Below are 12709 nucleotides of genomic sequence, written 5' to 3'. Positions count from 1 at the left end.
GCTCTGATAGAATACTGTTAGGATCCCATCCCCAGTTCAAAAGGAGGATGGGTGTAAAGTTCCAGCCTCCTTTTATCCTAATGACCATCTGCTCCCCAGTGAAGCTGTAATCCTCTCTAGAGATATGTTCACTGGTGAGTCACTGCTATAACTAGTTGTCATCAGCTGTATTCTTGCCACCAGGACTCCCTCCTCCTTATTTGTGCTGCCTGCAGGAGCTCCTTGCCTACCTTAACTTGAAAGCCTTTGAGATCTGTTTTGCTTCTGTAGTCCCCTCCCTCTCTCTCAGGTTGCACTCTCCAGGGTAGTTTCTGTTCTCCTGTTTCTTATTCTCTGCAGCTGTTTTCTAATTGCTACCTGGGTTAACTCCTACCTTCCCATGGAGGCTTACAAACCTTGTCACCTTTACTTGCATTGTTCTGCTCTTCCACCTCTTGCTTAATAGCCCTTTTCATCTTCTACACACCTGTGTCTCTCTTAAACTGCTGCCTAAGTTGATGCCTTTTTCCCTATCACAATTGTTTGTTTTACTGCTAAACAGTTTCCTTTCACTTCAGAAAAACTTCCTTTCTAGTTCACTTGTGAGGATATTTTAGACAGCAGTGTTTTCCAACTAAGACATAGAGTTGCATTAGATTGAGAAGCTTAATTTAGAATGCTTTTGTGGATAAGGCTTTACATACTTATTTTTATAAATACAAAATTACAGTGCTTTTAGGAGCCTATGGGCAGGTTGGGATAAATGTTGACAGGCTGCAGGCAATGGTGTACATGAGAGCTCTGCCTTCTGTAGAGACCAGCCCTTTAAGAATGGAACATTCTAAAATCAAAATGCACCATCAAATACATCAGATGTGATTGTTTTACTTGTATTTGTTGGAGTAGATTGAATACTATTTTATGTTATTGAAACAACTCTGTATGTGTACCTCTAAGAAGTTCTTCTATTGTTTTCCAGGAATGACACAGTACGATATGCTTTGGATGTACTAGCCATCCTGACTGTGGTTCCTAAAATCCAGTTGCAGCTGGCAGAACCTGTGGATGTGTTAGATGAAGCTGGCTCTACTGTTTCCACTGTGGGTAAGCTGAATATCATCATGATGACGTACACACTTATCATCATCTGCTATGTGGTTTTCAGCTGGCTGTTTCTCACCTACAGTGAGACAAGGGTTAAAAATAATTAATGTGTTCAGAATTATTGTCAAGGATGCAAATAAGTGGGAGAGTAGACTGGTTAAAATTGTGTCATGATTAGCACTGTGGTTGGATTACAGCTTTGAAGGCATGGTCTTTGTTTTCAAGAGCTCATTAAATACAGATAGAGGCAAATCTGCTTTTGCAATGGGACTATTAGGTTCTCTCAACTTCTCAGAAATTCAAGTCTCCTGGGAATATGGCATTTTAGACTATGGGAGAGGAACAATTATTGCTATTTATTTGAATTATGCTTTAACTGGCTACCTGCAGATTCAGTATGTAAATGAATGAGATGTGCCTGGATCAGATCTAAGACTTATGCATTAAATGGGGTGTGACTTTTTTTTTTTTAAAGAAAAAAAAAAGGTGGGCAGGGTACTGGATATAGGCAAAAGACAATTTCTTTTGCAGAAAAGCTTTCTTTGGACAAAACATCAATTCTTTCTTAGTGAGGGTTTTGATCTTCTGAAGCGGACAGGAAAGACACAGGAACTCTGGGGGGGAGCAAAACAAACCCAGAGTTTCATTTTTGCCTAATTCCTTTGAAAGTCATGATATTATTTACTTTTTTCCCTTCATATCACAGTCCCCTTCCTTCCTCTCTTTCCACTTTGTCAGTATTAACACAAGAGAGCTGCTTTCTGCAGTAAGAATGAGCATGCCTGTACATCTTTCTCTGTGCCGGGTATCTCAGATTTTGTGTTTCCAGGCCATGCATGATCACCTTGTCTGAAAGACTGACTCCCTACTTACTGATGATGAAGTGGAGGAGCATCAGTGTAGGATAACATTTTGCAGGGGAGGTAGAAGGGTACATCTTACACTAGTATTCAGAACTTCAGAAATTCCCACAATGAAGAGAATTGCCTGTTTTCCTGAAATTTGTTGAAGACTCCCTTACTTGTCTGACAAACTGTGTAAGATATGTTTTAGCATACTAAAGAAACTATTTCTTTCCCTCACTAGGTATTAGTATCATCCTTGGAGTTGCTGAGGGTGAGTTTTTCATCCATGATGCCGAAATTCAGAAATCAGCCCTTCAGATCATTATCAATTGTGTATGTGGCCCAGATAATCGGATCTCCAGTATTGGCAAATTCATCTCTGGAACTCCTCGGCGAAAGCTTCCTCAGGCCCCCAAGAGCAGTGAGCACACGTTAGCTAAGATGTGGAATGTGGTACAGTCCAACAATGGCATCAAAGTGCTGCTGTCATTGCTGTCTATAAAGATGCCAATCACAGATGCAGATCAGATCCGAGCATTAGCCTGCAAAGCCTTGGTGGGGCTCTCACGCAGCAGTACTGTCCGGCAGATTATCAGCAAGCTCCCCCTCTTCAGCAGCTGCCAAATTCAGCAGCTGATGAAAGAGCCAGTGCTTCAAGACAAGCGCAGCGAGCACGTGAAGTTCTGCAAATACGCTGCTGAGCTGATAGAGCGTGTCTCGGGAAAGCCATTGCTGATTGGCACAGACGTCTCCCTGGCGCGGTTGCAGAAAGCGGATGTGGTGGCCCAGTCGAGGATCACGTTTCCTGAGAAGGAGCTGCTGCTCTTGATCCGGAACCATCTCATCTCTAAGGGCCTAGGAGAAACTGCATCTATTCTTACTAAAGAGGCTGACCTACCTATGACTGCAGCATCTCATTCATCTGCCTTCACCCCTGTTGCAGCCGCTGCCTCTCCTGTGACCCTGCCTCGCACTCCTCGCATAGCTAATGGCATCTCAGCCCGTTTGAGTAGCCACACTTCTGTAGGTTCCACTGCCACCTCTGTCCATGCTCAGGCAAGACCATCTGCATCCCAAGGTCCACTTGCCCTTCCAGGCCCTTCCTATGCCAGCAACTCTCCTCTGATTGGCAGGATTAGCTTTGTCCGGGAGCGGCCATCTCCCTGCAACGGCAGAAAAATCAGAGTGTTGCGACAAAAATCGGACCATGGCGCCTACAGCCAGAGCCCAGCTATCAAAAAGCAGCTGGACAGACACCTTCCCTCCCCACCCACTCTGGACAGTATAATCACAGAGTACCTTAGGGAGCAGCATGCCCGCTGCAAGAACCCCGTTGCCACCTGTCCCCCTTTCTCTCTCTTTACTCCCCACCAGTGTCCTGAGCCAAAACAGAGGCGCCAAGCGCCAACTAACTTTACCTCACGGCTGACCCGCAGGGCAGCCTTTCCGAAGTACGGAGGGGTGGATGGTGGCTGCTTTGATAGACACCTTATATTTAGCAGGTAAGGAAGAAAAATGTTTTTTGATCCCTCTCAGGATGTACCCTATGCCAACAAGCCTCACCTGGATTCAGGCTGTACAGTCCCACAGTGGAGTATCCTTGGAGAAGAAAGTGTTTTAATTCAACAGTGACAAGTGGGAGAGCCTTGAAAGACGTTTTTAGAAGTTGTTCTGTTTCTGTTGTCCTTAGTACATAAGGCACACTTTATTTTTAGTATCACTTTAATTCATTAGCAACATTGACTAATGAAGCTCGTAGCTCTTTGTTCTCCTTTGGAAGGTACGTATGTAATGCCAGTTTTACACGACAGTGTAGCATAGCCTGGAGGTTGGTTGGCTGACGGATGCAGGACAGCAGAATCCATATTTCACTCTTGCAGCTGAATCCATAGCACTGCAAGTTGCTAGCCTTTTTATGTGGCCTTTCTTTGCTGAGGTTAAATTTAAAAATGATATAAAGTTTATAAAAATAAAGGTGATGCATAGATAGAAGCACATTCACAGTGAAACCAGGATCACCTTGGGAAATTGTGATGCCAGGAGGTTATTTGGTGGTTGTGCCATGCCTTCTTGTGCTGAGTATTTCAGAACTGTTAGAAGATATTTTTGCCTGGTGTCTGTACCTATCTGGGTGGTGGCATTACAGGTTTACCATCAATCCAACTTTGAAGATGGTCTCCAGGTGCTTCAACTTAATGATGTGCTTTGACAGAAGTATGTAATAATGCACAACAAACCCTGAAATGTTGTAATATACTTGCTTGAGTGCTAGTCTTACAACTGACACCTAGCTTGTCCTAGAAGAAAACTAAAACTTGTACCTACGTGATTTTTAGGGACTGGATTTAATACCATCATGCAGCATTTCAGTTTTGCTTTTCTTTTCTCTTTTGGGTGACACTTGTATTTCTACCTTCTCTAGGTTCCGTCCAATTTCTGTGTTCAGGGAAGCAAATGAGGATGAGAGTGGCTTTACCTGTTGTGCATTTTCTGCAAGAGAACGATTCTTAATGCTGGGTACTTGCACAGGGCAATTGAAACTCTATAATGTGTTCAGTGGACAGGAAGAGGCCAGTTACAACTGCCATAATTCTGCCATCACGCACCTTGAGCCATCCCGGGTAAGTAATAAAAGACTTGTTCTGAGTTTTAGGTCTCACAGCCTGAGCCCTTGTATGTTTTGGGTCTGTCTGGATATGTAAATCTAGAATGTACTGACTGGCTGCCCTGCAATGCCTGTCATTCAAGTACCTGTTGTACTTACATACTCCCTCTCTGCAAGTTCTACAATTGTTTTTTTCTTCCCAAGATAATACAGAAGATGCACAATGGCTGTGTGCTTTCATAGGTAATGATTATGTATGCTGGAAGTGGAAAAGTGCTTACACTGACTATGTATTTAAGATGAATATGAGATAAGATATATCAGAGTTTATATGATCTCCCTTTGTTGGAGAAAAAAATCTTTTGAGGGATGATTCTAGGAAGAAATAAAAGTTAACTGATTTATAAGCAGAGTGACTTCACTCACTGGGCATCACAGTTCAGGCATAGATTATCCTGATTTTATCTGCTGTTATTTTAGATTGTTCCCATTCTTATCTCTAATGTTTTTCTTTGTCTGCCAAGGGCTCTTTATATTATACACAGTATTAGATACCTAGACTTCATCCCTGTAGGAGTAGTTTAGTAAGCACAAAGTCTGCTTTAGTTTCTGAATTCATGTTGTAAGTGTAAGCTAAAGTGTACAGATAAAAGGTTTTCTCTGGTATTCTTTTCCCTTCCTCCCCTTCTACTCCCATCTGGAAATACAGGATGGATCTTTATTGCTGACATCTGCTACATGGAGCCAACCTCTGTCTGCGTTGTGGGGAATGAAGTCTGTCTTTGATATGAAGTAGGTATACTCTGATCCCCTTGTGGGGTATGTTGCAGTTGAAGAACTATTCAGTATAGGCAGAAACCCTAAGAACAAACTCTGTGAAAGAACAGCACAGCACAGCTCTCACAGTGTCTGTTGTGAAAAAATAAAATGTGCTCCTTTTCTGATATTTAGTATCTTCCCTATTTTATTTGGTACAGACAGCTTTGCTAAATTCTAGCTACATTAAGTCCTGTTTAATGCAAGATAGATCAGTAAAATCACTGTTGTCCCTAAAGGCAAAGAAATATGTTTGTGTTTTTCTTCTCATGTTTGTATATTATCTTAACAATCTCTCTGTAGCCAGTTACAGAATTTTACTAGCATGGTGATTTGCATGGTGAAATTTTCAGACCTGGATACAAGCTATTTCAGATCTGGTTAAAGCTATTTAAAGTTGGCTTCGGTATTTACAATTGCTCCTTCTCATTAAAAAATGGGTGAAAGGGTCTTCATTTTTAAAAGGTTTGACTGTTGTCTACCTTAATTGTAAGCAACAGTTTTGGTGTGACCTGTTTTAGGTCAGCTAGAGGGCATTCTTCAGATTAGAAGTTTAATGTGCCTCAGGCCTGCACGTGTGTTGGGACGTTCATGACACCATTTGCTCCTTACTCTTCTAAGCAGTGTTATAATATGTTTATGGCCGACCCTGTTGATGACGAGTCTGTGAATTTGCTGCTTGTGTTTTTTTTCACTGCTCTGCTGTAAAGGCTCTGTCTGTAATAGATACTGTCCTGTAAATGCCAGTGGAGCATTTTGGCATTGTACTATGCCATGGTCAATGGTGAAGGAAAGTCTTTTCTACGTTTTTAATTGTCTGCTTTGTAAAACCTGCTGGAGGTGTTGGGGTGGCGTTTGTTTCACACAGGCAGTTTGAATCTGCATTTCCTTGACTTCTTCACTGACTCTGTCTCCAGGCATTCCTTCCCTGATGACCAGTATGTGGAGTTCAGCAAGCACTCTCAGGATAGGGTCATTGGCACAAAAGGAGACATTGCCCATGTAAGTACCAGTAAAGGTCATGGTTGTGAAGCTGCGACAAGAATATAATTATTCGCAGGGCATTTATTAACAGCTCTAGGTGCTATGATGCTCTGTGTAATTGATGAGCTAAGAGACTTTAGAGGAAAGCCTTGAAAGTGTCAAAAAACTTCTCCCTGTGTCTAAGGGTATAAACTTGACCATTTTGAACCAACTGTAGCAAAAGCAATGTGCATTATGTCCCCTCTGGTTAGTATTCTGGGCAGTTGTAGAATCTGCTTTGGTTTTGCTCATTTGAGAGAAATTGTGCAGGTCTTTTTTTTTGTTTCTGAAGTTGCCTCCTTTGACTTATTTTTCAGTAATAATAAAAGTTCCACCATAAACAGTAGCTTAGTCAACAGCTGTGGGAAATGTCCTATTAAAAGTGTCCTCCTTTTGCCCCCTCCCCCCCAATTTGCAGCTTGCTATTGGGTAATTTAATTTTAGCAATATATTTTCAGAGAATGTTGTTGGAGTGTTTTGTATGAATACCTGCAAATTTGACAGACACGGACTTAAGGGTGCTTCTGCTGCTTCTCAGTGCTAATTTTCATTCATTATAGTCAGTGTCTCTTTTGAAACAGTATTTGCATTAAAAATTGTTGTGAAACACCACTTATTCAAATTAGTTATGATCTTACTTATTGAACTTGATTTGTTTAAGCAAACTATCCATTCCTGCCCAGTTTTTAACTTGGATTTATCTGGAAGTCAGATCAGTTTGTGTATTGTGTTTATCTGATAATCTGATTTGTTTTCCAATTCTGGAGAATTTTTTCCCTCTAAGTTGGAACAAGAGCTGTGCTCTGAGGGATATTACAGATCAGAATTATCTGAGAAGATGGTCATAAACCCTTTGTACTAGTTAAAGCCCTTTGTATCTTTTTATCTTGTAACAGTTAGTTGAGGCAAAGCTCAGAAAGTTGCTTTTCTGTGTAAATACCAGGAATTGTAACTAGTTTTCTGTTTTTTTCCCCTCACTGTGTGCTTTGGAGTTTTTCTGTTTGCCAATACCATCTGCTCGCAAAGCAGTTCCATTTCTAAACCAGTTTCTGGCTAAGTGGTACCTTGTGACTGCAGCTTCCCAGCCCACTTTTCATAATGGGGTTAGTTTCTTTGGAACTAATCGCGATTGTATTAAAATATATCAGGGAACCTGCAGTGAGTGAAGTACTGGCCCAAATGTGTTTTGAGACTTGGTACCAGCTGTGAAAAACTATTAAAGGACTGGCAGGAAGGTTATCTTTGGAATGCTGTCACTTGAAATGAAAAAGCAAAATGGGAAACAGGCTGATTCTGGAAACAATCTAGAAGGGGAACATGGGGTGATCTTAGGCACAGATACACTACAAATTGTGACTAATCTTTCTTTTTCTTTTTAATCTAAAAGATCTATGATATTCAGACTGGCAACAAGCTATTGACTCTGTTTAACCCAGATCTTGCCAACAACTATAAGAAGAACTGTGCCACCTTTAACCCCACTGATGACCTTGTCCTAAATGATGGTGTCCTCTGGGATGTCAGATCGGCACAAGCCATCCACAAGTTTGACAAATTCAACATGACCATCAGTGGTGTTTTCCATCCCAATGGGCTAGAGGTCATAGTCAACACAGAAATCGTATCCTTTGGCCACTGTGGTAACTGAGGTGCTGGAACCTAAAGAATTTATTGATAAACAAGTAGCTGTTTGCAGAAGCTGTGCTAACGGTCTGCTGTGTTCCAGGTTACGTATGGTAACAATGGTTTTCATCTGTGAATTAAGTATGGACTGTCTGGCAGCTAGGTAATCTAAATCTAGATTCTGCCTCTGATATGGCCTGGAAGAAATACTTAAAGAGAGAGCGAGATTCTATTTTCTAATATACTCTGTGGTACCTCTGCTTTCTTCCCATCCCTTACCAAGATCAACCTTGAAGCTACTGCAGTAACATCTCATTGACTGGGAATGGCATTTGGAGTAAGAGCTTTTTAATTTCGAACACATGGAAGAGATTCTGGTGCTGGAATCAAACTCCAGTTCTGTCGTATTTGCAAGAGGGTGGCAATGAGGTTTCCTGAATGCAATAAATTGGTTGTTTGCCACTGTATTGAAATGGATATAGAAACTTTCAATTGTTTGTTGCTCCTTAGCCTGTATTTTTTCAGTGGGACCTCCGAACTTTCCATTTGTTACACACAGTACCTGCACTGGATCAGTGTCGTGTGGTCTTCAACTATACTGGCACAGTTATGTATGGAGGTAGGATTTCTCAGTCTTCTATTACTCTCCTTGGTCACCTCTGGCTTGAGATAAGTAGATGCTTGTTCAATTAAATTGTAAACTTCAGAGTGTCTGTCTAACTCCAGGCCTTACTTGCACACGTGATCTGGGATTTATTCAGGGAGTTTATGCTATGTGTATTGCTGACGAAGACAGTTTTCTCTAACATCAGCAATATCACAACTCACTTGCGAGATTAAAAATCAGCCTATTGAAGAAGAAAATGTGTATAATGGCAGGTCTGGTGATGCTTGAGAAAATAATTTTGTCCTCTGTATTAAGTTTCAATGATCTGCAGTATTAATAAAGGCAGCTCTGGAAGAGTAGGTACTAAATGGGTCTTGCCAAGCTATTAAATAAAAAGAGAATTCATGTCAGAGTCAGATTTGATCTGAAGTTGATTAATGGTGGTGCTGAATGGAAGGTGGATTTGTGGAATAATCTTTCCTTGTATCAGCTATGTTGCAGGCAGATGATGAAGATGACCTTCTGGAGGAGAGAATGAGAAGTCCCTTTGGCTCTTCTTTCAGGACATTTAATGCAACTGATTATAAACCTATAGGTAAGAGAGGAGCAATATCTTGGTCTGGAGGTTTGAAGATTTATTGAAAGTTCTGCTTAGTAACATTCACTTCTTCTTCCCCTTTGCGTGTGTGACAAAACAAATTCTACCACAGCCCATTCTGATTGAAGCACAAGAGTTGGGTTTAATGCTGAAATAGGTGCAAGTATCATATCCAGTTCAGTGTGTGACTGCTCTACCTGCTGCTGTTCTGCAGTACTGGCTTTATTTTCCTTTCCTCTTTCTAAATAGGACATAATCTGAGATAGTAGGTCATTTGGCCAGGATGGCATTGGTCTCATTTCAGGAAGGGCCTCTTTTTTGTGTGTGGTTTTGTTTGTTTGTTTGTTTGTTTGTTTGTTTGTTTTTTGGTTTTTTGTTTTTGTTTTTTTAAAATCCCCTCCCTGCCCCCCATATTGTTTTGCTTTTTCCAACAGCATTTCCCCACGATGGTCATTCAAAATGCTGTCAGTTTGGCCTCCAGCCTGTAAAGCTCCTGAAGCTAAGCTAATTGCTGCTGCAGACATAAACAAATGTGGCTTTTGCTATTGAAAGGAAACACAGCTCGGTCCCTTGCTTGCCACCTATCCTGGAAGATTATCTGTTGTTTACTGTGCTTAGAGAAGCCAATAAATGCATTATTAAGGGGGGAGGTGCTATGCAGAGCATGTTAAGAACTTACCTATCTATCTTTGTGATAGTTTTTGACATTTCTATTCTTTATTACAGGTTGAGTTACAAATGTTCATTTCATTTTTATTTCAGCTGTTGTTTCTTGTCTCAACATTTTACCATCTGCTTTTAGACATATGTTGTTAGAGCTTTTCTTTCAGCGAGCATTAAGTTAACCACTGAGTTTGTTTTGTCATGTTTTCCAGCTACAATAGATGTAAAGCGGAATATCTTTGACTTGTGCACAGACAGCAAGGACTGCTACCTGGCTGTCATTGAGGTAAAGGAGCTAAGAATAAACTGTTGTCTCTATAGCTGTGGTTTGAGTGCAATGTTTTCTGTTTCTTTTTAAAAGCTCAGAACTGATGATTCTGGAGTTCCTACTGTTAAATTCATGTCCTAAGCAGAGATGGTGTTTTGATGATGGTAAAGATGCTGTTAGTTTTTTATTGTCCACTCACAGCAGTCTTGTTTTTCTGACTCTGATTCTTTAAACTTCCAAACACTTTTGCCTGTCTTCTTCCCTCTTTAAAATGTAGAGGTTTTCCTTCTCATAAGCATAGAGAGAAATAGAATTTTTTCTATTTATAACAAAAATTTCCTGTTAAAATTTGCACTGTATGGAACAACTGGGAAATACAGTCTTCCTGGGGCTTCCCATGGAGCTTTTCTGTGAATCGCTCTTATTGTTCCTTTTTCACTTGCCTTCCTAGCAAAATCGCAGAAGCTAAGGATTTGAAGCAAAAATTGCTGAGTGAAACTTCTGGTCTGTTAAGGGGGAAGTCAAATTAAACTAATGAGTCTTGAACCTGACTGTGTACATGTAATGACTAATTTAAAATCCTTTTGACTTAATACTCTGTGAACTACTGATCCTTACAGACCAGAAAAAGCAGGTCAAGAATGTGTAGTAGAGTAAGCTTTGTGTTTAACTAAAGTTGGAGTTGCTAAGGTTATGAGGCCAAGATATGAAAATTTTCATCTATAGGAGTCATTGGAAATGTAACTTCCTGGCATGTGGCAGCAGCAGTTGCTGGGGTATCAGACTGGTGGGTTCTGGAGCTGTATGAGAGCTTTTAGCATCCTCTCAAGACATATGGTACCACGATATGACAGGGAGGCAAATTTGAAAGCTAGTAGTTTGTGGTTAGGTGAGAACTAAACCAAAGCATGTTAAGGATCCAGTAAAGGTTTTGTTAAATCTACTACTGAGAGTGAAACTTGTGGATGACAGATGCAAAAAGTAGATACTTAACATCACTTCTGAGCTGGTCCTTGAAGCCAAGACGACTTGTTTTTATGGCTAATTGTACTGTTGCTAGTAAATGGGACAGAAAGCTTTTAGTAATGTTTCTGTAATTAAGATCAGATGGAGTGTTGAATATGAACGCTGAGCTTAATTCCTGGGGCTAACTGCTGTGTGGGCATCTCCTCTTCAGAATCAAGGGAGCATGGATGCCATGAACATGGATACAGTTTGCAGACTGTATGAAGTGGGCAGGCAGCGTTTGGCAGAAGATGAAGAGGATGAAGAAGAAGATCAGGTGAGAAGTATAGCATTAACCCGGTTGTTCAAGAGTAGCTATTAGCCATCTACCTGTTCATTTATTACCCATAAAGTACAGATGCCTCATTTGGTCTCACCTAATGTGAAGCAGATCACTTTACTGTCAGAATAAACTAAGACTATTGATATAGAACCTGTGTGAACAGTAACTTTGTGCACTGTAAACCAACATGATAATTTATAGTTTATTTATTAATTCCTTAAGTGTTTTAATCTTGATCAGAAACTTCTCTGTTTGTTCTGCTTGTTTGTTTGGTTTTTTGTTTAAAGCATTTTAACACCCAGAGGGACAGTAACATTTGAGGTTTGGTTGGTTTTTTTTTTTCAATTTCAAGTCTCATAGTTGGGCATGTCACCAATTTCTGAATGAGAGACAACTTGTGACTAATGCAGTTAAACTACACAGTACTTCTACACAGCAAAAGGTATTAAGAATTTTGAAGACAGCTGTAAGTTTGCATTGGGATGTATTTATTTTCGTTCTTAGATCAGCGATTTGATCTCTGGCAACTTTACAGAAGAGCCAAGAACTGCAACAAGTGCTCCTTAAGGTGCAGTTGGTAGCCCACAATACTAACTACAGTACAATGAGAAATGAAGACAAATTTGTAGCTTTTGGGGTGTCAGGTGTGGGTTTTTTCTTTTGAACAGGCAAAGATGTTATGCTTCAGTTCCCTAAAGACTTTAGAGGCATTATTCTCTGCTCTTTGGTGTCTGCATTCTAGTAAATCATATACTTGTATCTCCTGTGAGAAAAGCTGACTTCACCTTTTTCCAAAGAATGCCAGAAGGTAGTATTTTGGTGGTGGTTGGTTTTTTTTCACACTGTGTGAAAAGCTGTATTTTTGATACCTTTTCTGTCTCTGGATCTTCCTGTTGCTAGGTCAGAACTCTTAGTTCAGAAGACTGGACGCAGATCCTAGGAAAGATTAATTTTCTTTGCAGTTAGTTATTCCTATTACAATTTCACTGTAATTCTGAAGATAAAGCGGTAGTTCTGTTTTGCGTACAGTTTGGTGTCCTGTCCTCTCAACATGCTACAAGGTTGCAGTTGATGTCTTGTCATTCTTATGAAATCAGGGTCACTGTTTCTATCCCTAGATTGGATAGATTCAGTTTAGGAACTTTAAAGATGAGTGAAGAGGAGAATTCCTTGGGAAGCAATGAAGAGGGGGGAAATTACTGTTCCTTCCAAAGTGGTTCTACTTTCTAGCCATCCAGTGCTTGCCTCGAGCAATAGTTTCAATTTTTGTCTCGGCTTCTACTATTTTTG

At 40.5% G+C, this 12709-nt stretch overlaps 1 protein-coding gene across 1 annotated transcript in view; it reads left to right on the top strand.

Annotated features, from left to right (window-relative positions):
• The window catches only part of DCAF1 (DDB1 and CUL4 associated factor 1), a 51245-nt gene that overhangs the window by 22745 nt on the left and 15791 nt on the right, over positions 1 to 12709 (top strand). The window contains exons 13-22 of the mRNA XM_065642684.1: positions 959 to 1083; positions 2170 to 3430; positions 4351 to 4549; positions 5243 to 5325; positions 6267 to 6351; positions 7760 to 7993; positions 8521 to 8614; positions 9093 to 9197; positions 10076 to 10149; positions 11309 to 11413. Coding sequence (XP_065498756.1) covers positions 959 to 1083; positions 2170 to 3430; positions 4351 to 4549; positions 5243 to 5325; positions 6267 to 6351; positions 7760 to 7993; positions 8521 to 8614; positions 9093 to 9197; positions 10076 to 10149; positions 11309 to 11413 — 2365 coding nt within the window. The remainder of the gene's footprint in view (positions 1 to 958; positions 1084 to 2169; positions 3431 to 4350; positions 4550 to 5242; positions 5326 to 6266; positions 6352 to 7759; positions 7994 to 8520; positions 8615 to 9092; positions 9198 to 10075; positions 10150 to 11308; positions 11414 to 12709) is intronic.

The sequence above is a fragment of the Caloenas nicobarica genome, chromosome 11 (genome assembly GCF_036013445.1).
Source record: "Caloenas nicobarica isolate bCalNic1 chromosome 11, bCalNic1.hap1, whole genome shotgun sequence".
NCBI classification, from domain to species: Eukaryota; Metazoa; Chordata; class Aves; order Columbiformes; family Columbidae; genus Caloenas; species Caloenas nicobarica.
This window is presented reverse-complemented; position numbering and strand designations above follow the sequence as displayed.